The 21,320-nt window shown below is 39.5% G+C and overlaps 1 protein-coding gene across 1 annotated transcript in view; it reads left to right on the forward strand.

Moving 5' to 3' along the window:
• Positions 1 to 4,052: 4,052 nt before the first annotated feature.
• LOC149105850 (uncharacterized) overlaps positions 4,053 to 21,320 on the forward strand; it is a 37,667-nt gene continuing 20,399 nt past the window's right edge. Inside the window, exons 1-17 of the mRNA XM_089271552.1 lie at positions 4,053 to 4,128; positions 4,312 to 4,667; positions 7,407 to 7,571; positions 8,132 to 8,242; positions 8,879 to 9,004; positions 9,099 to 9,192; positions 9,573 to 9,791; positions 10,131 to 10,507; positions 10,777 to 10,944; positions 11,197 to 11,307; positions 11,507 to 11,623; positions 12,041 to 12,131; positions 12,448 to 12,822; positions 13,037 to 13,159; positions 13,606 to 13,728; positions 15,031 to 15,165; positions 16,058 to 16,291. Of these exons, the coding sequence (XP_089127678.1) occupies positions 4,053 to 4,128; positions 4,312 to 4,667; positions 7,407 to 7,571; positions 8,132 to 8,242; positions 8,879 to 9,004; positions 9,099 to 9,192; positions 9,573 to 9,791; positions 10,131 to 10,507; positions 10,777 to 10,944; positions 11,197 to 11,307; positions 11,507 to 11,623; positions 12,041 to 12,131; positions 12,448 to 12,822; positions 13,037 to 13,159; positions 13,606 to 13,728; positions 15,031 to 15,165; positions 16,058 to 16,291 (3,001 nt within the window). The remainder of the gene's footprint in view (positions 4,129 to 4,311; positions 4,668 to 7,406; positions 7,572 to 8,131; positions 8,243 to 8,878; positions 9,005 to 9,098; positions 9,193 to 9,572; positions 9,792 to 10,130; positions 10,508 to 10,776; positions 10,945 to 11,196; positions 11,308 to 11,506; positions 11,624 to 12,040; positions 12,132 to 12,447; positions 12,823 to 13,036; positions 13,160 to 13,605; positions 13,729 to 15,030; positions 15,166 to 16,057; positions 16,292 to 21,320) is intronic.

The raw sequence follows: 21,320 nt of genomic DNA on the forward strand, positions 1-21,320 counted from the left end.
TTACTGTAAATTCCTAATATCCAGTACCTCTGTGAAACCCGCCTTTGGAAATCATGCCTGTAGTAGTCAAAGTTTCCAGTCAAGTCTTGAACTTGTTTTGTTGAATACATTTATGCCATGATAATCTGCTGGCGCGATTTATTGAAGAAATTACAAATTCCACCAGCAAAAACGTTTTTCTTTTTAGTTAAGATTTAGCTGTATGAAAGAGGAAAACAACAAAATATATTATTTGGGATATATCCGCATTTTGATTTTACTAAAAAAACATTTTTAGCGTATTGATGATAACTTAGCACAGAAACAAGTTGCTTTGCCTGGTTCATTCTTGTCCCCAGAGACTCCGTTTCTTTCGGTCACGTGGTCGGCGAAACGGAGGAATCTACTCGTCAGCGACATTTTAAGACGATTAGCCTGGGGACAAGAATGAGCCTGGCTTAGCCTGTGTGTATGCGCCATACATGCCGTATGTATTCAAGATAAAAATAAATGTACAAGGTGATCTGCTAATTATTCACAGCCATTCATTCTTCTAGCTTCAGCACTACAAGATAAAATGTAACGTTACAATAAACACTGTATTTGAACACGGAGTTTTGCAGAAAAAGAATACAACACTGTATTTTGAACATTTGAAAATAGGCTTAATGTAGAGCTCTCGTTTACAACAGCTGTCTTGTGTCATTAGCTTTCAAAATTCGCGTGAAGTTGCTCTTTTTCGATCCATTTTGGCCGAGTTGGGCATTGAAAAAAAAAAAAAAAAAGAAAAAACTGCGTCAAAAAGGACACATGTGGCAAGAAGCCTAAAGGCTTTCTCTCGAAATGCTTTGGCCGATGTGATAATGCATCAGCTTTGAATGACTACCGGTAAAAAAAAGGTAAAGTCTGCATGCGAGCCAAGTGGTCCATCAGGCCGGAGCTTATCCCGGTTTCTGTAGCATAAAGCGACTAGGAGTATTTCTACTCCCCCCTGGATGGGATGCTAGTCCATCGCAGGGTTACCCCCAGCATTAAGTTCGCCGGTACCCATTTATACACCTGGGTGGAGAGAGGCACTGTCAGAGCAAAGTGTCTTGCCCAAGAACACAACACAATGTCCCCGGCCAGAGCTCGAAGCCGGGCCGCACGATCCAGAGACGAGCGCACTAACCATGAGGCCACGGCGCCTCCACAATGACTACCGCGTAGATATAAATCCAAACGGAAATGCTAACATTCAGTTTTGCATTATAAACGAAGTTCTTCAACAAAAAAATTGGAGAACGATTGGTTTGCGTTAATTAAAATTTGTTTTGATAGCACGAGTAACGTTGTTGCTGTTGAGATCTGAAGGCGATGGGATCTTTTGAGGCAAAGTTATGGATATTTTCCTCCTTTGGTAAATTCGCTGGACTTCGCGATGGGTCGCGATGAAAAATATCTGTGAGATTTGCGAGCTCTAATTCCCACTTAGCGCAGGGGCGTTTGCCGGCGATGAAGGAAATCAAAAGCAATGCTGGAACTTGCCTTCGCGATGGATCTCGCCATGAAATTCATCTGCGGGATTTGCTAGCTTAATTAAATTCTCACTCTGCGGAAGTTTGCATGAAAAAGTAGCCGCGAGAATTGAATTGGGAGCTTAAATTCTCCCTCGGCTGGTGACGGTAGAAAAGTGATGGTTAGGGTAACCATCGAGCATGTTCTTGGTGAAATCTCGAGGCGATGGGAGCTGTTGAAGCAAATTTATGGCCATGTTCCTCCCATGTTCCTTTGGCCTGATGTGTTTTCGACTTCGAATGCATACTTCTACGCGAAGCAAACACAAAGACCGTGTGGTCCCGAGGGATACGAGAAACTTAGAAAAAAAATGTAACAATCAGTGACTACGAAGAAAATAAAAAAGAGGAACTCGACCGAAAATTCGACGCAGTCTGCCACAGGCATCCCGCCTAAAAAATCGTCCTTGAACGACAGCGTAGCCTGCGGCGCAGACTAACAAGTCAAAGCCCGTAGACATTGTTCAACATTCCTTGGTCACTTTTTCCGTACATTTATTATCTGATTAATCGTCGTTGCAAGCCACATTCTAGAAACAAAAAAAATTTCACTTCGTTAACACTTGGCATACGTTTTCCCTTATATTGTATTTGGTTGACCGTCATGCGTCACATAATCTCAAAAATTTTTACACATGTTTAATTTGGTCTTTTTTAATCAAAGTTTTACAGAGAGCATAAACACCATATAACACAACGTTGTAAACTGCATATTTACATCAGTTCTTCAGACACCGCTCTTTGAAAAGTCCAGTCGTTATGATTTAGAAATCATTTTTCGCAATTTCCTCACAGGTGAAATCTTAGCCTGTTCTATGCTCTCGGTAGTTGGGGACCAGCGAAACAAAGAGGGCGAGTGAGAGAAAAATACGAGGGGCCGTATTTGAATTTCGGCTTGGGTAATCGAAAACGAAAACGCTATTTGCATTTAAATAAAAAACAAGGAACAATCCAGCTGTCAAAACAACTCCATTACAAAGAGACAGCGACATTGCGATTGACATACATTCATGGATCATAAACCACCAACAGCAAACCTGTTGTGAGAGATACGATTATTGATTATTGTCAATTACTATGCCCTAGAAACCTTGTACTGACTATTTAGATTTGTGAGCTGACGGAAGTAAAGTAAAAATAAGAAAAGACGGCCAATAATCAAAATAAACGAGACATGATAGCTTAGTACACAATCTTTTGATAACTTCGAGAGAAATAATAAAGAAATGTTTTCAAAACCACATGACGTGTTTAAAATTCATAGCTTAAATTTAATAACAAAACATATTTAGGATGAAACATCATCCATCGTTAGCACAAGAATACCAAATGAAAATGAGCAACAAATAGATTAAAAATGCGTGATGAAAGTAAGAGCAATTAAGGATTAAAGCGCGAAACAGAAAAAAGTGAAAGTATAACACTAAAATTATAACAGGCTAATTAGTATGAAAAGGATAAATTAGGATTTACAGAGTCTCTTTTGTTATTTAGTATAAGATATAAAGTTCAAATACATCGTGTTGTTTTTGAAAGCATTATTAGTAACGAAGAAATTTCCAATTATCGTTATTTTGTTGTTCTGCGTGGTGTGACTGTTTAATTGTATGTATATTTTCGTTAACTTGATTCATTCTAAAATCTATCGAACGCTGAATCTATCTAAAACGCTCAAAATCTGATTCTTTTGCCATTAGTGGAGAAAAGGTATGTATCCTCGAATATTACGAGAACTTTGTAATCATCAATTGTATAATATACAGTCGAACCTCCCATAAGCGACCACCAGAAATGCCAATCCTAGGTGGTCGCTTACGGGAGGTGACCGCTCACGAAAACTAAGACCATATTAGGCTAAAAGTTTACCTCAGTAGCGTATGCCACTTCATACTGAGAAATTTGTCTCTTGTACTACCTAGGAATGCGATAATGTTATAACAACCAAGAGACCTCATTTTCTCTTGGTTCCCAACATCGCTTTCGTGCTACAAAACAAAAGTAAAAAGGTCCGACGGGATAAAGAGGTCATCACTCGAAAATACGCATACAAATATATCCAGATATAAATGGAAAAAGAAATTGAAGGTAAAATGTCGTTAACATTAATGTTTTTGTATCGTAATTTCTCGACTACTAAATACTCCAAAGTATGCCCTAAAGGTATTTTGATTACGGATTGAGGGCATAAAAGTGAACCCTGTGGAGGGTGGGGAGGTCCACTGAACACAAATGCAAATAATAAAGCAATGTGCTAATCTTTGAAGGAATTTTACACTTAGGCGGAGGAGGTTTACTGTGTAATTTTGATTCAGTTGATCTTAGATTTGAGCATAATTATAACATATGTGCGCAACACCTACACCCACACATCAATTTCAGACAGATACCTCCAGGGCAAATGATTTAACAGCACGTGCTGTCTGAAAATTACTCTTGTAGATACAGGTACAAATGAAGGCCACGTATGATAAAAAATAAATATACATAACGGAACATTTTTCTTTTAGTTGAAGCAAGATGTCTTACGATCGCCAACTCTCGCTGTGTTTGTTCTTCGCCTTCGTCTTATTTCTCTGTGCACACATCAGTGAAGGTATGCGACAAGAAACCAGTATTCCGATTTTCATCAGTCTATTTTATTCTCATTATGCTGAGATAAGAATAATTTGGTCTTTAGGAAAAGATAGGAAAGAATGTGTGAATGGTAAATATGGAGGTTGCATAATACAAACACAGAAATCGTTCAAGGGAATTTGGTTTCTTGATCTTTTCACAGCGTACGCTTTAGAAGCGGGGAAAGACAAAGTAGCCACCGTCGCGCCAGGACTGTTTGCCTGTAAAAAGATCTCATTCCAACATTCATTTTACGGTGCGCAACAAGTAAACGTTTTTGCATCAATTGGCCACACTGTCAAGAGTTCACTTCCCCGCAATAGCGCGACTCTGTGGGTTGAGTCTGTTACCACAAGTGGATTCAAAGTCTGTGTTCTGGAATATGGAAAAGGTTCCAACGAGACAGCCGAGGTTAATTGGATAGCGTTTCAGACTACACCATCTGGATCGCAATTTGGCAGTATCACGTTCAACTATTTGATAACTGGAACCCAATGTAAAAAGATCGGTTTAATACAGGTTAGAAATATTTTCTTATCTCCTACCCCTGTCCCCTTATCCACTTGCCCCTCGTTATTTATTCCCATTGTTCCTTTGCCCCATTAACCCCTTTCTCGTTCATCCCTTGTCCCCGTGTTGCTTTGCCAACTCGATCCCTTTCCCTTGTCCATTTGGTCCAGTGTCGAAGCGACCCCTTCTTCGCTTAATTCCTTGCCCCCCTTAAACTCTGTCCCCTAGTCCCTTGTCTTGTCACCTTGTTCGCTTGTTCCCTTGTCCCCTTGTCCCCTCGTCCCCTCGTCACCTGGTCCACTTGTTCCCTTGTCCCCTTACCCACTAATTGTCCCCTTGTCTCCTTAACCCGTTATCTTTGTCCCCTCGTCATTTGGTCCATTTGTTCCCTTGTCCCCTAGTTCCCTTGTCCCCTTGTCCCCTTGTCCCCTTGTCCCCTTGTCCCCTTGTCCCCTTGTCCCCTTGTCCCCTTGTCCCCATGTCCCCTTGTCCTCTTGTCACCTTGTGCCCTTGTCCCGTTGTCTCCTTGTCCCCTTGTCCACTTGTGCCCTGGTCCTTTTGCCCCCTTGCCGCCCTACTCCACCGGTCCACTTGTCTTCTTTTTCCCCAGTGGTCTAGCGCCGTTGTCCCTTCCTCCCCTTGTCCACTTGTTTCCTTATCCCCTTGTCCTCTTGCCTCCTTGTCCCCTTGTTCCCTTGTCCCATTGTCCCCTTATACTCTTGTCCCTTTGTCCCATCGTTCCCTTGTTACCTCATCCTCTTGCCCCCGGGTTCTTTTGTCCTCCTGTGTCCTTGCCGCATGTCCTCATAACCCCTTGTCTCCTTGTTCCCTTTTCCCCCTGTCCTCTTGCCTCCTTGTCCCTTTGACACTTTTCTCATTGTGCTCTAGTCCCTTTTTCCGCTTCTCCCCATCTGCCCTAGTCTCCTGGTACACTAGTCAAATGGTCCACCTGTTCCCTAATGAGCTTGTCTCATTTCCTTTCGCACCATGTGCTAGTGTCTCCTTACACTTTGGCCTCTCTCTCCCCGTGATCCCTTCTCTCAAGAACCCGTGTCCCCTTTTGCCCTTGTCTCATTGTCCCCTTGTCTCCTTGTCTTCTTCTCCCTTTGTCTTCTTCTCCCTTTGCCGCCTTGTCCTCTTGACCGTTTGTCCCCTTGCCTCCTTGTCCGTTTGTTCCCTTGCCCCGTTGTCCCTTTCCTCTTGTTCCCTTGTCCCACTGTACACTTGTTCCTTTGACAGCTAGTGTCATTGTCCCCTTCCCAAGCTGTTCCCCTTTCCCCTTGTCCCCTTATACCCTTGTACGTCCCCTAATCCCCTTGTACCCTTGTTCCCTAGTCCAATTGTTTCCTCGTCCTCTTGTCCCTTGTCCCGTTGTCCCGTTGTCCCGTTGTCCCCTGGTCCCCTGGTCCCCTGGCCCCCTGGCCCCCTGGTCCCCTGGTCCCCATGTTCCCTTGCTCCCCTGTCCCCCTTGTCCCCTTGTCCCCTTGTCCCCTTGTCCCCTTGTCCCCTTGTCCCCTTGTCTACTTGTTACCTTGTTACCTTGTCCCCTTCTCCCCTTGTCTACTTGTTCCCTTGTTCCCTTGTTCCCTTGTTCCCTTGTTCCCTTGTTCCCTTGTTCCCTTGTTCCCTTGTTCCCTTGTTCCCTTGTTCCCTTGTTCCCTTGTTCCCTTGTTCCCTTGTTCCCTTGTTCCCTTGTTCCCTTGTTCCCTTGTTCCCTTGTTCCCTTGTTCCCTTGTTCCCTTGTTCCCTTGTTCCCTTGTTCCCTTGTTCCCTTGTTCCCTTGTTCCCTTGTCCTCTTGTCTCCTTGTTCCCTTGTTCTCTTGTCCCCTTATCCCCTTGTCCCCCTTGTCCTCTTGTCCCCTTGTCCCCTTGTCCCCTTATCCCCTTGTCCTCTCGTCCTCTTGTCCCCTTGTCCCCTGGTTCTTTTTTCCCATGTCTCCCTGTCGTAAACGTCCAGTACTGGCAATGAAATCCCTAGTTTCTACTCTTTGATTTATTTTCACACTTCTCTGGGCGTGGAAGTGTAGAATACCCTGCCAAACTAGGGATTTTCCCGACCTTTTTCCCACCTTTATTGCTGTTGTCATTGTTAACTTAGCTTTTCACGTCTCCATTTTCAAAAAAAGTGTTGAAAGCCGAGGCAAACTGGAGATTTTCGCGACGTTTCGGCTTCTTCCAAGCCTTTCCACCGTTGTCATTCTTTCCTTTATAGTTTGATTCCTTTTTCTCTTGATTCTTTGTCTCCTTTTTACCTTGTCCCCTTATCCTCTTGTCCCGTACTCTCCATGTCCCCGTTTTCCCCTCGTCCTCTTGTCTCATTGTCCCATTGTGGGCCTGCCCCTTCTTCACTTCTTTACATCTTCACTTCTTCACTTCTTCGGTTCTTCACTTCTTCACTTCTTCACTTCTTCACTTCACTTCTTCACTTCTTCACTTCTTCACTTCTTCACTTCTTCACTTCTTCACTTCTTCACTTCTTCACTTCTTCACTTCTTCACTTCTTCACTTCTTCACTTCTTCACTTCTTCACTTGCGAATGACTTGTACACTTCTTCATTTCTTTACTTCTTAACCGCTTCACTTCTTCACTTCTTCTTATCTTCACTTCTTCACTCCTTCACTTCTTCACTTCCTCTCATCTTCACTTCTTCACTTTTTTACTTCTTCACTTCTTCACTTTTGATTTCTTCACTCGAATTTAGTTCACTTAATAGTTTGCCTTTTTTATGTTTTGATTTTTTTTCACAGAATTCCTCCACTGCTCCAGCTATATTTATAACCGCCAGCCATCAGGTTTCGAAGAAAGCTCATGAGGCTATTCTCCTGTGGGTGGAAGACTTTCCCAAACACAGTTTCAAAATTTGCATTCGAGAAGCTAAGGTTTTTTCTGGACCACATAGTAACATAAAAATAGTGAGTGTATTTTCTCAATAATATCATTGTCTGGAAGAATCTAAAGCGTCATCTAGTTCCAAATGGAACTCATAACGAAGTTCTTTTCGTTCAGCTTTATATGAGACCAGTAGTTTACGAAGTTAATGAAGATTTCCTTATCTTTCAGCGGACGCCCTTGTCATTACGTTTGTTATGAGCGTCCGTAGACAAACACTATTGAATTTTGCAATTAATCAATTAACCATTTAAAAGGGGCATATGCAGTTAATTTTTTGGAATAAAGAGAACCAGCATTGACCAACTTGCCATAACATTTTCCTTTTTTTGGCTGGCAAAACGTTCTTTTCCTTGAATTGTTAACAAAAGGATTTATCTTGCTCTTTTGGTATTACCTGTGAATGTTATAAATTAGAAACAACAATTCTGAACTTGGGTTGTAGTACTATCATTGTATTACAATAGCCTGTAATACGCTGATGAAAATAATTACAATTCTAGCAAAAACTCTCCCGCTAAGTGATGATTATAATATACAACAGAGCATCTAAGGTCCATTGATATTATGTTTTCCTTCGCAGATCTGGATGGCATTTACGGATCTGAAGGTTGACAACTTTACCATAACCGACAGTCTTGTTTTCAAAAATACCTCTTATCCCTCACACAAAAATAACTACGCATTCTGCCAAGTAAGAGTTAAGTAATATCTCCTTGATCATCATCATCATCATCATCATCGTCATCATCATCATTATCATCATCATCATCAACAACATCATTATCATTATCAAAAACTTTGGAATAATCGCTAGGACTGAATCTTTATTTAAAATTTCCGGCAGTCTACGCGCTCTTTGTTTATTTCAACAATTTCGAGTCTTGAAATGCCAGAAACCGTAAATGTCCTTCTTTTAGTCTCTTCCCAGGGATTTGACTGTCCAAGTTACTCAGTGTTCCTTCAAAAAGTCGCGGAAACTAGAAAACGTGGCCATTTATGTTGATCACATTAAGCCACTGCACACTAATGCCTGATAGTGTGCAATGACTCTGCCAATCAGATTGCAGCTTTTGCAGTGGTATCCGAGCTCGAGTAGAATTCTTCTAATGATAGTTACAACTCAAAGATAGCACGAGTATTTTGATGTTTGAGTCTCAGATACATCTAGAGTAAGCAAATGCTTCTGATATTAAAAAGGAAATAACCCAAAATCGATTGAAGAAAATACTCTTAATGAAAATTAATCAATAATATAACACTCTTAAACACCATCAAATAGCGTTTTATAACAAGAACAAGTCCTAATACGTTTACTTTTGCATTGCAGACAATAACATTCACAGAGCCATTTTATGCTCCTCCGGTTGTGCTTGTGTCGCCAAAGCACAGTTTCGATAATAGATATTCACATTTGTTTGGAAGCCAATGCAGCGTTGTTACCGCTTGGGTTGAGGTATGCCAATGTTCAGTTTCGTTCCTCTCCTTAAATTTCCAACTGCAATGTACTTAACAAACGTAATTAATATGATATTTATTTATTTACTTAGCACACGTCCAAAAAGGAAGCAAAGGTGTGTGTAAGAAATTATAACAGTTACGCCAGCAAGGACTCCATTACAGTGGATTACATGGTGATTGGAGGTAGGTATTCAGCTGTCATTAGGCTAGTAGGGATCCCTTGTTCTTGCGTGGTCGCACTTGAAAGTTATCAAATAATCATATTGCGTTTTGTCTATAGATTCACCGCCTTGAAATGAAGATTTATTTATTTAAAAGGTTTGACCCATTATCCCCCAAAATGGTCTAAAATTAATTTATAAATCTTCAAAATTCTCATATATATACTCACTCACCCCACTGCTTTTACTCGTTGTCTTTTAAATTTGCCGAGATTTTCTTAAATTATATTCAGTGTCTAAAATTATGAAAAAATTCCCGAATTATGTATCTAGCCTAATTTTTGAAGCATATAACACTGAAAAGAAACGTTGTATGATTGACGCATTGTCTTCTTCTAACAGACTTGGACCCATGTTTGAATGTGAAATGTCAGTACCATGGTCTGTGCAAGGCGTTTGGACCCCATGATGCTCGCTGTGTGTGTGTGGACAGTTGTCCATCCTACCAGGAACCAGTCTGCTCATCAAATGGAACAACATACGACAATGAGTGTTTATATAAACAGGAAATGTGTCTTCTTCAACTAAACTACTCTGTACAACATCCGGGCAGCTGTGAAGGTCAGGATCGATTAATTTGGATTTTCGTGGTATACACCTTGAGGACGCTGATGGGAAGTAAATGAGAAAAAGCTTTTAACAGATGGCTAGAACACAAAGATTTTTTGAAAGATTTAGTTACTTAATTAGATATATAAAAATTTTTCATCATGTTTCTCTTTGATCAAGGCTTATTTAAACTAATTTGCATGCGACAACCCGGACAACTCTAAACAAACATAGCCCCTTCCAGCCGTTCAGTTAAAGGTGTTAGTTAAATTTTTGACCGAAACGCAAAGCGCAAAATAGTAGTAAACCCTAAGTACTAATTAATTACTTAGTCCTCTTCGTTTCTATCAGGATTTCCTTTCCAGCGAGGTCGCCGTCACATGCCACACATTCCTTCACTGGGATATTCTCATTGTGAAGTAATTCGCCTCAAGCCTTACATGTTTTATCCTGACAAACCACTTGAAGTCCAGATCACTGTCAATCATATTGACACCAGTGACAAGTCATATGTACATGATGCCGCTGTGTCGTGGGTTGAGAATGTCAGTTATGATCAATTCACTGCGTGTGTGATGGCGGCAGGCTACAATGAGCGAAAATCAAAAGCTAATGTGACAGTCGATTGGATGACGTACCAAGGGGCTCCAGTAGGTGGTGTTGCCGGGGAAGTGCGAATATCACAATGGTGGACTGGAACGACTTGTAAATCTGTCAATTTTCCATCGGTAGGTACTTTTTCGTTTCATTTTACAACTCAAGTTCACGAACAATAATTTCGAATAGCTTACAGTTATCGGATTTAGCTCAATATAATATGATTTCCTTCGGACTGATGGGACTAAAATGTCACCTATCGCTCAGCCATTAGAGCACTAACCCGCACTAAGTTTCCAAATCCTCGTTTCTGTTAAGCAGCATTAGGGCAACAGCAACAACAACATCAGTAAGCTGAACGTCAATGGTAACAGCTTGTTTTTTTTCGTTTTCTATGCAGGGTAAGTTTTCAGTGATACCTTCAGTGTTTGTTACCGCAGCGCACTATCGTGCAGGACTCAAGCGTGACGCTGCCAGTGTGTGGATTGAAGACGTCACGCAATCCTCGTTTAAAGTTTGTTTGAGAGAGCTGCAGAACTACGCAGGATCTCACGACGATGTTTATACTGTAAGTGCCTACGCCTTTTTTTATGTACCAAACATAAGGTACTGAGAGATCCTTATCACTTACTTTAGCCTCTTATCACTGGTCTTTAGCATTGCTAGCTAAGTCTCTAGCACACTTAAACATCGGCACATATTAAAAAGAAATATAATCTTGATTTAGACGTTTGCTTATGGTTATCTCACTTAATTTTTCGAAAAAATACTATTTCCATCTCAATTTTCTAGTTAACATTTATTGTTTTTTCTCTTTTAGAAATGGCTGGCGTTTTCTTCTCTCCACAAGCCTCTTTTTACAGAACACAGTTCCGTCTATTTTGCTAACCCCCAAAATCCACCTGCAGATTACAACAATGCCTATTGCAAGGTTGGTATCTTTTTCGTCTTACCGGAGAGCTTGCCTAGAATTACTTTTTTAAAAATTTTAAAAGTTAGGGTTAGTGTACGGATCCCACAGAACAGCGTCAATTTAAACAATACTCACACAGTAGGTTACTATAAAATTCAGTTTGCTAGTAGTCAAAGTTGAATAACACCACGCTAACTTAATGAGAGTTTTTCTTTAGGATATCAGCTTCACTGAAGAGTACAACAGCACCCCGAATGTGTTTGTTTCCGCGAACCATTCGTCTAGCGGTGGAAATCGACAACCAGTACACAATGGAATAACTGCTTGGGTGGAGGTAATTCTCTTTCTTCACTTCTTTAGGCATTTCCGTAGCAACAACATTTTTGACACGACAGTCGAACCGAATCTCGTCTATTTGAAAGAGTTCTTGGTTTCTTCCATTTTTTTCAGTGTGAGCATCAGTGCAGAATTAGTATCGTACCCTTTTACATCCGTTATTTTCCATCAAATTGAATGCGGGAAAAATCGTAAAATACAAGATGGCGTCTCCAAGAGAGCCGAAGTCAGAATCGACATAAACATTTCCTGTTGAACAGAAAGTTGAGGGATACCTACTAGATGCAAATGACTCTTCTTTTTCTTCCGAAGATTAAATAATATTTTAGAATACCACCGTGAGCGTTGTGAAAATTATCTTTTCGACTTCAGTTTAGAAGACCACAGATTATTTTTGTTCTTCTGTTTTTTGCAGTACATCAATACGACCGGTGTGCGAGTTTGTTTAAAAGAGTTGTACGACACAAAGTATGATCCACTGTCTATCTCATACACTGTCCTTTCAGGTACGGACAAAATAATTCATCGTTAATTTTCCTAATGTCTAGATCAGTAGTTTAGCTCATTTAGTACTCATATTTTAGTAACTTCTGTCCCTCACGCTGTTAAAAATAAGATTTTATCAGGCCATTTGTTGGATTTGATTGTTAGAAGTTAGTTTCATAGCAAGTGACGTCCAACGTTTCAGTCAGGAGTAAAAATGCCAGAACATGTGAAGGCTTTGCAGAAACATGACAAACAACTATTTCCTTTAAAAACACTTAAGACATTCTTAATGATTCCTCTTATTTTTTATGGATTTATTTTTGTTTACATCTACAGACATTTGCCAGCCAGGATGGACTTACTTTGGTGGTTATTGCTACTTTTCAAGCCCCGCATGCGCCACATGGTTGACTGCTGAGTCAAACTGTTCTGAGATGAACTCTGATCTGGTCACAGTGCACAACCAGGAGGAAAACGTATTTATTCAGCACCGTCATGCTGGCGATAGATCGTGGATAGGGCTGAATGACCGCAGTGTTGAAGGCTCTTTTGTGTGGACAAACAAAGAAATTAGCAGTTTTAGGTTCTGGGCTCCAAAGCAACCAAACAACTGGAACAACGAAGACTGTGTGCACACTCTTGGCGTGAGGCATGGATACACTTGGAATGACGTGCCATGCGATAACTGCTTCAACTTTACTTGCTTTACAGGTGATAAATCTCTTGCTCGATGCGGTTAAAATACATCGTAATGTACAAGTAAAAAATAGCCAACTCTCCAGAAGTTAGCAAGGATAATCTTGCGCGTTCAGAAAGGTTCCATGACTCATTTTCAAAATAATTTGTTACAAACCAGTACTGTAAACATTACTGGTGCATTTGATGACTATTTCGTTTTTTTTTTCTTCAAATTTAATTTTTGCAGATCTGGAGGAATGCTCCACCAACACTCATAACTGTGACGTGAATGCAGATTGTGCGAATACCGTGGGCTCATATTCTTGTAAGTGTAGAGCTGGATACACCGGAGACGGAAAAACTTGCAATGGTAAGAAATCTACCAATCAACCGTCAAACAAACAACTTTTGATGTTGATACTGAATTCAATAACAATCTCACTTTATTTTCAACAACTAAGAAATTTGTCCCGCATTGATAAGTTTAGAAAAAAAAATGTAACCAACCGCTCTTGTGCAATGAGAAGGCCGATAGAAGAAAGGTTCAACCCTGTGATAACTTTATTTTTTAACAGTTTCGAAGCCTGCGCCAATGGCTTATAGCCAGGGTAACATAAATCATCGAAAAGCAGAGAATGAGTTAGAGAGTGTGGAAAGTAAAATAAATCGTTTTTTCATTAAAACATTCGGTGCTTACCGTAAATTTTCGACGGATTGTTCTCAAGCTGTATGCTTCTTTTTTTTAGTTTCAGTGAAATGGTCAGACTAACGATAACTCAACGTTTATCCATATTTACTCCTTTAATCTTGCTTTAGACATAGATGAGTGCTCTTCAAACTCTCATAGCTGTAATGTGAATGGTGTTTGTAACAATACTCGTGGATCTTACACTTGCGCGTGCAAACCTGGATACTCAGGAGATGGCAAAAATTGCACTGGTAAGTCATATCTGCTCAACAAGAACTAAAAAAAATACTGCGAAATGAAATGAAATGACGCCACATGAAAATTAAGCTATACGCCTGCAATGTGGGACGAGTCTTTTCTGGTGCTAATTTTTGCGATTTTCAAGTGGCATTTTTTTCCACGATTCGCAAACAAAATTTTACCCCATTGTCGAAATCATACATACAAGGACTCACATGCAGAATCTTGTTGATGCCATTTATTTAAAACGTCTCTTTAAATAAAACGATAAAATTGCCCATGGTAAAAGGCAGGTGTAACTGTTAAAACTTGACAGAAAAAGATCATCTGAAGGTACTACCAGCCACACTGGGGCAGGACGTAATTGTTCCAGAGCGACTGGCTACTTGATTACCGTGAAGGTAAAGTTTGCATACGAGCCAAGTGGCCCATGTTATCAGGCCGGAGCAAGAAGCAACAACGAATGTTTGTACTTCCTCCTCTATGGTATGCTAGTCCATCGCAGGGTTACCCCAACATTTATTCCGCCGGTACCCATTTATACACCTTGGTGGAGAGAGGCACTGACAGAGTTAAGTGTCTTGCCCAAGAACACAACGCAATTTCTCTGGCCAGGTCTCGATCCTGAAACAAGTGTATTAACCATGCATGAGTCTACCGCGCCTTACGGCGCCTTACAACTTACCATGTAGTGCAACTAAGAACGTAGCAAATGCCACTTTCTCAACATTACAAAACTCACGGATACCCAGTACGAAAAAGCAGTCTTTCACAATCCCAAAAATTAGTTTCTGCAAAAAAAGCAAGAAATATCACCGATCCGAAAAATTAAACTCCCCCAAAAATGTCGTGCCACACAGTAATCAATTTATAGTAGGTAAAATATATTTATGATTTTGAATGAGCTCACTCTCGTTTTGGATGTAACATAAAAAAGAGTGGATGTTTATTTTGGCTCTATTTACGGAAAAAACCTCAAGGGTATAAACCATAGGTCCCAAAAAAATGGCATTTCTCATATGTTCTTTGGAAAACGGGTTCTTTTGATATGCAAACACGTTCTATTGACCAGGAACAGCAATATGACTTCCATGACAACGCTCTACAACAAGGATTGTTTCCCTTGAGAGGTTTTATTGATAAACATGGTGAACATCTAATCACGACACGTACTATAGAATTTACGATAAAGTACTACTAAAGTACTACCAACGAAAACTCCTTACTTCAGAACATAAAACACTTTTTGCGACAAAGTACAAGATAATTTATGTCTGTTTTCTTTCTTCTTCCCTGTTCATTATTACCCACAGATATCGATGAGTGCGTCAGCGGTGTACACGACTGCCACCGTTCAGCTTCATGTACGAACACTGTAGGATCCTACACATGTACGTGTAACCATCCTTTATCAGGAGACGGAAAAACCTGCAGGTACACCGCGGCAGGTGAGTATTTCACGTTAATTGTGCTTCAATTCAGGTAGCAGTGGTTTAGAATTAAGTTCAACTTGTCCACCAAATATGATGTCAACAAAAGAAACAAAAACTAAGATTTCTTGGTCATTGCTTTCTTTTTTGGGATGGTTTAAACAAAACCAATTCTCCAAAACTAACTCATGAATGATGCATCTCAGCCGCCGATGTTGCAAATTCGAACCACTCAAGGAACCAATCAGAATTCTACTTAACAAATTTTGATCAGTTTGCCATATTGGATGACTGTTACTGTTGCAACTAAAAGAGAACACGACTCAGTAATGTTGTTTGCTACCTTCTCGCTACTACAGACAAGCTTTTACACTAACATTAACCACACTTAGAAAGGACAGTAATGGGGTGTAAAGCTGAAACCGCCTACGTGGACTTTAACTATTAGAAGCTTTTTTCAATTCAATATTTAAAAAAGCTGTCAAATTTCGTGACATTATCTGCCGCTGGTTTTTTTATTGAGAACTCTAACGTCAGCGCTGAGCATTGGTAATGATATAACGTTTTCCTGATAAATTCTATCCGAATATTTTCCTGTTCGGGATTTTAAATCGTCTATTAAGAGTATTGATCACTGCGACCCAAAATTTAGAAGGAGATATTCCAGATAAAAAAATATTTTAAGTTGCCGGTGGAATATAACGACCACATATAAAATATCTTTCCGAACAAACAGTACATCCAGTTTAGTTAGCGTCACATTTACGGTGCAAGCAATGATGGTCATCTTATAACTGGTGAAGATGGCAGTGTTATTAACTCTTAGCAAAACCAACTTTCAAAATAGTCCGCCAAAATAACTGCTAGGTACAAAATGGATCCAAAGAACGTTCTTGTGTTATTTTTGCAGCGGGTCTTAAATATTCCAGCGTTGTGGGAAACAGCCAGAATTTTTTGACATGGCTGGATAAATGGTTAAAGCCTGTGACTCGCCAATCTTCTTACTGGAATCGCTGTTACCAGGCAACTGTAAATGGCTGGTCATCCTCTACCTTCCATTCAAACTGTGACGGCAAAGGTCCAACTATCATAATCATCCGTGTTGGGAAATATATTTTTGGAGGATACACAAGTGTCTCATGGAGTAAGTGACATGATCAGTTTCATCTTATAACAGGCAACCCAAGCGCAAGCTGTGAGTCAGCCATGATCATATTTCGCAATAGCGGTCACGGAGAAATATGGGAAAAGGGTTTTAAAAAGAATTTTAAAAAAGAAATATTTACAATATGATGTGGGATAGTTAAGTGCTAGAAAATTCTTAACCAAATGCCTTTTCTCACTTCCATGATGTATTAAAATTTTACTTGCTGTGTTTACGCACCTCTTTTCTGATTCGTGACGTGTCTGAAATCGGGGCAGCTGTTTCCAGTCTCGCACCGGGCTTGCTTTTCCCAGAATTGAAATTATTAAAAACTCAGAGGACATTTAACATACTGGAACCAGAGAACTTAAGATTAACACTACAAGAAATAATAACGAGCTATGAATAATAGTCAAATTTTGTGAGCCACTCAAATTATCGTTGTCGGTAATACTTCATTACTAAATTGTCCAAAGTGTTAGTAAACATCATTAATGTTGGACTTCTTTTTCCATTGTGTATTTCAAATTAGGTGGTTGTTCATATTACTACGATTCAGCAGCCTTTCTCTTCTCATTGGTTAACAAGCCTGGTTGGCAGCCAGTAAAGATAGATCAAACAGGACAGTATAGTTATCGGAGAAAATATTCCATCTACAGCTGCTCTAACTATGGACCAACATTTGGAGGAGGACACGATATTTACATTGCCAACAACGCTGCATCAAACACCAACTCGCACTCAAACCTTGGATGTGAGTACAGCCCGCCACCTGGCAACAGCTATGGATCCTCCTTCTCACGATCATTCCTGGCGGGCAGTTACACCTTCCGACCTGACGAAGTCGAAGTCTTCTTTGAAACTACCTGAAGAAATCGCGGAGCTTGGAGTCTTAGTTTTACACACCCTGTTCAATAAAATTAAACCTTTGCAATTATCATTATATAGGGGTATACAATTTTACTTTTTAGATCTGTTTTAAACGTTTTTTAAAGAACTATGAGCACAGATCGCTCCAACAGTTTTATTTTTATACAAACTGTTGGTAAAGTATAGAAGCGCAATATAATCAGAAAATTTCAATCTCACCGATGATATGCCAATCAATAGGTTAGTAGAAAATCGAGTAGGCACGTATCCTTAGTCTAAGATAAACAGCTTACTTTGAGCGGCTTACTTGTTTGGTAATTGCCATTAAAGGATATGGTTTCATGGCTCCGTGTTATGACAAGCTATAACGTTAGCCGAGCTAATGACTTCTGCGAGAACTGAATTTCCTTTAAGACTTTCACCTCAGTCACGGTAACGCGGCGATAGGAGTAATGTTTCTCATTAAAATTCCTTTCGTATGTTTTGATTAATACAATATTGTTTATCCACCAATCAGATTAAAGTAGATAACACGTGTGTGTATTCAGATTAAATCCTTCGCGCCGAATAACAAAATTCAATGTTCATTACTAAATTCGAGATTTTCTTGATAAATCCGTAGACATCTTCAATGAAATTTGGGCATCAGTCATTCTGCTTTCACAAATCACAGTTCAACAACTACATGTGGTTCAGTAAAATATGAACAAGGTAGTAGTTTATACTCACGCCATAACTTGTACATGCGCTGAACCGTGAAATTATCCCTTAAGAAGAAGAATCTTGTTACTGAGTTTCAGTTGATTGAATTTCGCGAGCATCATACCGGGATAGGTTCCTAGTTACAGGATTCCAGCTGGTTTTAATTTCCTATTTTATTCTAGTGAAGTGGATTCAGAAAAAGTGGATTGAGAATGTAATGATAGAGTAAACAGTTCTTTTGGTTTATGTTGTTATGAATTGTATTTTGAGAGTGCTAACGTAGAAAATAAATACAAGTGTCAGACACACCGTTATAAAAGTTTGTAACAATAAAATAGAGCAGGGTGAAAATAACGCGTTGTGTTTACGTTTGTGTTGAACTTCGTTCTTATCTAGGCGGAAAGAAGTATTTTTTCATTACTATTACTGTAAATTCCTAATGTCCAATTACCTCTGTGAAACCCGCCTTTAGGGAATCATGGTAGTAGTCAAAGTTTCCAGTCAAGTCTTGAACTACCTTGTTTTGTTGAATACATATATGCCATGATTATTTGATGGCGCGAGTTATTGAAGAAATTAGAAATTCCACCAGCAAAAACGTTTTTCTTTTCAGTTAAAGATTTAGCTATATGAAAGAGAAAACAAAAAATATATTATTTGGGATATATCTGCATTTTGATTTTACTAAAAAACATTTTTAGCATATTGATGATAACTTACCACAGAGACAAGTAGCTTTGCCTGGCTCGTTCTTGTCCCCAGAGACTCCGTTTCTTTTGGTCACGTGGTCGGCGAAATGGAGGAATCTACTCGTCAGCGACATTTTAAGACGAGTAGCCTGGGGACGAGAATGAGCCTGGCTTAGCCTGTGTGCATGTGCCATACATGTCGTGTGTATTCAAGATAAAAATAAATGTACAAGGTTACGTGCTAATTATTCACAGCCATTCATTCTTCTAGCTTCAGCACTAGAGGATAAAATGTAACGTTACAATAAACAATGTATTCGAACACGGAGTTTTTGCAGAAAAAGAATACAACATAGTATTTTGAGCATTTGAAAATAGCCTTAAAGTAGAGCTCTCGTTTACAAAAGCTGCCTTTTGTCATTAGCTTTCAAAATTTGCGTGAAGTTGCTCTTTCTTGATCCATTTTGGCCGATTTGGGCATTGAAAAAAAAAAAAAGAGAAAAAATTGCGTCAAAAAGGACATATGTGGCAAGAAGCCTAAAGGCTTTCACTCGAAATGCTTTGGCCGATGTGGTAATGCATCAGCTTTGAATGACTACAGCGTAGAAATAAATCCAAACGGAAATGCTAACATTCAGTTTTACAGGCGATGTCCTTCAACAAAAAGATTGCAGAGGGTGGTTTGCGTTAATTAAAATTGGTATTGATAGCACGAGTAACGTTGTTACTGTTGAGATTTGGAGGCGATGGGATCTTTTCAGGCAACTGTTATGGATATTTTCCGCCTTTGGTAAATTCGCTGAGCTTCGCGATGGGTTGCGATGAAAAATATCTGTGAGATTTGAGAGCTCTAATTCCCACTTAGCGGGCGTTTGCCGGCAATGAAGGAAATCAAAAGCAATGCTAGAACTCGCCCTCGCGGTGGGTCTCGCCATGAAATTTATCTGCGGGATTTGCTAGCTTAATTAAATTCTCACTCTGCGGACGTTTGCCTGAAAAAGTAGCTGTGAGAATTGAATTGGGAGCTTAAATTCTCCCTCGGCCGGTGACGGTAGAAAAGTGATGGTTAGGGTAACCATCGAGCATGTTCTTGGTGAAATCTCGAGGCGATGGGAGCTTTTGAAGCAAATTTATGGCCATATTCATCCCGTGTTCCTTTCGTCTGATGTTATTTCAACTTCGAATGCATAATTCTAGGCGAAACAAACACAAAGACCATGTGGTCCCCAGGGATACGAGAAACTTAGAAAAAAATGTAACAATCAGTGACTACGAAGAAAATAAGAAAGAGGAACTCGACCGAAACTTCGACGCAGTCTGCCACAGGCATCCCGCCTAAAAATCGTCCTTGAACGACAGCGTAGCCTGCGGTGCAGACTAACAAGTCAAAGCCCGTAGACATTGTTCAACATTCCTTGATCACTTTTTTCCGTACATTTATTATCTGATTAATCGTCGTTCCAAGCCACATTCTAGAAACAAAAAAAAAATTCACTTCGTTAACACTTGCCATACGTTTTCCCTTATATTGTATTTGGTTGACCGTCATGCGTCACATAATCTCAAAAATTTTTACACATGTTTAATTTGGTCTTTTTTAATCAAAGTTTTACAGAGAGCATAAACACCATATAACACAACGTTGTAAACTGCATATTTACATCAGTTCTTCAGACATCGCTCTTTGGAAAGTCCAGTCGTTATGATTTAGAAATCATTTGTCTATGCTCTCGGTAGTTGCGGACCAGCGAAACAAAGAGGGCGAGTGAGAGAAAAATACGAATTGAATTGAATTTCGGCTTGGGTAATCGAAAACGAAAACGCTATTTGCATTTAAATAAAAAACAAGGAACAATCCAGCTGTCAAAACAACTCCATTACAAAGAGACAGCGACATTGCGATTGACATATGTTCATGGATCATAAACCACCAACAGCAAACCTGTTGTGTGTGATACGATTATTGATTATTGTTGATTACTATGCCCTAGAAACCTTGTACTGACTATCTAGATTTGTGAGCTGACGGAAGTAAAACAAAAATAAGAAAACACGGCCAACAATCAAAATAAACGAGACATGATAGCTTAGTACACAATCTTTTGATAACTTCGAGAGAGATAATAAAGACCAAAAACCACACGATCGCGACGTGTTTAAAATTCATAGCCAATTGAATTTAATAACAAAACATGTTTAGGATGAAACATCATCCATCGTTAGCACAAGAACACCAAGTGAAAATGAGCAATAAATAGTTTCACAATGCTTGATGAAAGTAAGAACAATTAAGGATTAAAGCGCGAAACAGAAAAAAGTGAAAATATAACACTAAAATTATAACAGGCTAATTAGTATGAAAAAGATAAATTAGGATGTTTAACTTGGGAATTTACAGACTGTTTTGTTATTTAATATAAGACATAGATTTCAAATACATCGCGTTGTTTTTGAAAGCATTATTGTACTTTGTACCCTAAAGAATTCCTTAGTAATAAAGAAATTTCTAATTATCGTTATTTTGTTGTTCTGCATGGATGTGACAATTCAATGGTATGTATATTTTCGTTAACTTGATTCATTCTAAAATCTATCGAACGCTGACTCTAAAACGCTTAAAATCTGATTTTTTTGCCATTGGTGGAGAAAAGGTATGTGTGCTCGAATATTACGAGAAATTTGTAATCATCAATTGTATAATATACAGTCGAACCTGCCGTAAGCGACCACCAAAAATGTCAAGCCTAGGTGGTCGCTTACGGGAGGCG

The sequence above is a fragment of the Orbicella faveolata genome, unplaced genomic scaffold, assembly GCF_042242905.1.
Source record: "Orbicella faveolata isolate gen_17 unplaced genomic scaffold, um_ofav_v1 contig_34, whole genome shotgun sequence".
NCBI classification, from domain to species: Eukaryota; Metazoa; Cnidaria; class Anthozoa; order Scleractinia; family Merulinidae; genus Orbicella; species Orbicella faveolata.